The sequence below is a fragment of the Rhea americana genome, unplaced genomic scaffold, assembly GCF_003343005.1.
Source record: "Rhea americana isolate MKP2758 unplaced genomic scaffold, rheAme1 scaffold_89, whole genome shotgun sequence".
Lineage (NCBI taxonomy): Eukaryota > Metazoa > Chordata > Aves > Rheiformes > Rheidae > Rhea > Rhea americana.
This window is the reverse complement of record NW_028187077.1, coordinates 1,811,064-1,812,545: the sequence shown is the minus strand read 5'-3', so window position 1 is coordinate 1,812,545 and position 1,482 is coordinate 1,811,064. Positions and strand designations below refer to the sequence as shown.

General features: G+C 64.6%; 1 protein-coding gene across 1 annotated transcript; it reads right to left on the bottom strand.

Annotated features, from left to right (window-relative positions):
* Positions 1-366: 366 nt before the first annotated feature.
* On the bottom strand, positions 367-555 carry SMIM43 (small integral membrane protein 43). The gene has a single exon (XM_085323872.1). The coding sequence runs from the start codon at positions 553-555 to the stop codon at positions 367-369; it is 189 nt and encodes a 62-aa protein (XP_085179998.1).
* Between the last annotated feature and the right edge of the window lie 927 nt (positions 556-1,482).

Sequence of the window (1,482 nt, the reverse complement as noted above, 5' to 3'; positions counted from 1 at the left end):
AATGGTCTAATTGAGTCAGATTCAGATCTCAGTATGCCAAAGTAAATCCAAAATAATCTCTTCGATAAGGCGTTTCACATTTACATTTACATTTACATTTGCATGATGGGAGCTTTACGTGATTTCTTTAGAGAGTAAAAGCTGCAGGGCAAGCTCACCTTCAGATTTCTCCTTAATTTTCCTGCTGCAGGTGAAGCCAAGGAGAGCGAGCGGGAGATGCCTGTGGGCCGCGGGAGCCCTGGAGTGGTGCAGGCGGCAGCAGTCTGCGGGACGGGGGCTGCCAGGTGCACAGTCTCGCCCGGCCCGGATCGGATCCCCGTGGGGGCCGGGCCACAGCGGTCCGAGGCGACGGCGACGGGCAGCAGCTCACAGCGCCTGCTCGCGGCACAAGCCCCAGGGCTCCCGCCGCGGGGGGCGGCCGCGCCGTGAGGCGCCGGGCGCGCTGCCCGCCGAGCGCTTCAGCTGCCGAAGCACCAAGCACAACAGGAGGAGGAGGAGCAGCAGGAGGAGGAAGAAGAGCGCCAGGTAAAGCAGCAGGTTGAGCTCCCGCTCCATGGCCGGCGGCACGGGGGTCCTGGGGCAGCGCGGCGCGGCTCTCCCCGCCCGCAGCGAGCCGCCGGGAGGAGCGGCGCGGCGCGGCGCGGCGCGGCCGGGGCTGTGGGAGGCGCGGGGCAGACTCGGGTCCAAAGCGCTCTTCTGGCCCAGACGGCCGCAGCCAGGAGCTGCAGGCAGCCTCGGCCGGCGCCGCCCCGCCGGCGCCCCTTCCCCGGTCCGCCGCTGCGAGCCCCTGCGGGCTGCGGGCGCTGCGCGAGGAGGGGACGGCCTGCCGCCGCGCTCTGCCTGAAGGGCTCTGTGCGTGCCAGCCAGCTCGGGCCGGGCTCAGAGCTGCTCTCCGGGGCAGGAACGAAGGCATGTGTCAGGCACTACTGCTGGGATAGAGAAGTCAACTCGAGTCGGTGGTTGCTTGACCTAGTTTATTCTGAAAGCCATGAAAAACATCGGAAKCCCTTCGGAGACCTGGATCTGAGTCACCTGGCTGTCGGTCAGCTGACAGAGGCGCCAGGCAAGGGACGCGCGAGGCTTACACGCGGCACGTCCGCGGCTCCCGTGCCGGGCTTCTGGCCCGCTCCGCTCAGCAGCCCACCAGCCACGCTTCAGCGGCGGGTCTGCGGGGCAGCTGCAGGGCTCGCTGGCCCTGGCCCCTTCACAGCCCCCCGCCTGCCCAAGCTGAACCTTTGGCCGCCTTAACCCCAAGCATCGCCCAGGGCAGGCAGCGCTCGCAAGCTGCAGTGGTTTGCTAGGCRCTCTGGCACCAAGCGAAAAAAATAAAAAATAATCACAGTGTATTTCATACTTTGAGATTATTACCCTCAATCTCTCCTTACTTCTTTCTGCTCCCCAAAGGACTATCACCAGTGCGCTGAAGCTGCAGCAGAGCAGATGAAACCAAGGCAGTGGAGGGATGTCTGCTCTCTGCTATCC

Coding starts and splice junctions, on each gene's coding strand:
- SMIM43 (XM_085323872.1), bottom strand. CDS start 555: ATGGAGCGGGAGCTCAACCTGCTGCTTTACCTGGCGCTCTTCTTCCTC.